The sequence below is a fragment of the Phaethon lepturus genome, unplaced genomic scaffold (assembly GCF_000687285.1).
Source record: "Phaethon lepturus isolate BGI_N335 unplaced genomic scaffold, ASM68728v1 scaffold29801, whole genome shotgun sequence".
Lineage (NCBI taxonomy): Eukaryota > Metazoa > Chordata > Aves > Phaethontiformes > Phaethontidae > Phaethon > Phaethon lepturus.
In genome coordinates, this window is record NW_010518931.1 from 1 (window position 1) to 1,368 (window position 1,368).

A 1,368-nucleotide genomic window follows, 5' to 3' on the forward strand; every position below is an offset into this window, starting at 1 on the left:
CCCACCAAATGCCTCCATCAGCTCTGTACCCCCCCTCAGGCAGGGAGGGAAGCTGAGGCACAGTGGGGGGGGCCAGGAGCTGCATACCAGGACTGGGGGTGCCCGGAAGAGGTAGCTGAAGGGGTAGTAGAGGAAGTTGATGAAGGAGGCGGCATAGAGGTCTGCGTAGCGCATCAGCTGGTTGGCAAAGAGCGTCTGGCGTGAGCCGCAGCGGAAGAGGCTGGCCACCTTTCCGTAGCACATGTCCATCTCGTGCGTGACTTTCTGTGGGTGCAGTGGGATGGTCAAGGCACGCGGTGCCCCCCCGGGGGGCATCTGTGTTGGGGGCTGAGCTGTGTGCTGGCTGGAAGGGTGTCCCATGCATCACCTGGATCCGACGCTTGATGGAGCTGATGTCTGGGCGCTCGCTGCTGCCACTGTCCAAGTGCCTGGGGGGGGAGAGACCCGTCTGGGGGGGCTTGCCTGGGGGGTCCCGCACTGGTGCCTGCGCTCCCCCTGCCAGTGCCTCCTGCCTGCCCTGTGCCCACTCACTGGTACAGCTCTGCCAGAAAGAGGTCCAGACTCCGCAGCTCCTCAAACAGCTCTGCAAAGGCAACAGGGCCGCTCAGTGCAGGCAACATCCCCCACTACCCAGCATGACCAACGCAGGGTGTAGGGGCATATCCCGCTGGGGCTGGTTTTGCCATCGAGGTGGGTAGAAGGTTCCAGGCCACCTTCCCCAACGGGGCTCAGCTGTGTCCCTGGCTGGGCACTGCTCACCGCAGCTCTTCGCCGTCCGGACCTGTTCCTCACGGGCCAGCTCAGGCACCACCAGGAAGGTGCGCCAGCCCTGACGTTTCTTGGACTTGAGGATGTCCCCGAAGATGTGGTCCCCCATGTAGAGGATGTCTTTGCCCTTCACACCCAGCAGGTCACACACCATGTCTGAGGAGCCTGCAACAGCCGGACATCAGGGCCATGGCGTGGGCACGTTCCCCCCACTTGCTGCTCACAGATCCTGGCCGGGCGCTCACCACCGGAGTAGACGGCGCAGTGCTGGAGCGGGCCAGTGTACGTCCCGATGCGCAGCTTCCCTGTGTCCTGCGGGACAAGAGGACCCAGGGACAGGGGGGTACCGTTACCTGTGCCCACTCGGTGCCCACCCAATGGTGAATCCAGCCTGCTGTGCCCACAGGAGCCCCCGTGGTGCCCAGATGGTGCCCACTGCCCCAGCCAGCCCTGTGGCAGTGGAGGGGTACCCACCGTGTTGACTTGGCGCAGGACGGTGCCCTCAGCAAAGAAGAGCGGCTTGCGGGTGTCTACCACGATGAGGTCAAAATAGGATCGCCAGGGGCGCTGCGGGGTCTCGGCCTGCCAGGAGTTGGGGTG

General features: G+C 64.4%; 1 protein-coding gene across 1 annotated transcript in view; it reads right to left on the minus strand.

Annotated features, from left to right (window-relative positions):
• Positions 1-87: 87 nt before the first annotated feature.
• Positions 88-1,368, minus strand: part of LOC104628342 (cytosolic purine 5'-nucleotidase-like) — a gene marked incomplete at both ends in the record, with an annotated part of 2,586 nt that continues 1,305 nt past the window's right edge. Inside the window, 6 exon segments of the mRNA XM_010296891.1 lie at positions 88-264; positions 368-428; positions 532-583; positions 760-933; positions 1,014-1,080; positions 1,243-1,350. Coding sequence (XP_010295193.1) covers positions 88-264; positions 368-428; positions 532-583; positions 760-933; positions 1,014-1,080; positions 1,243-1,350 — 639 coding nt within the window.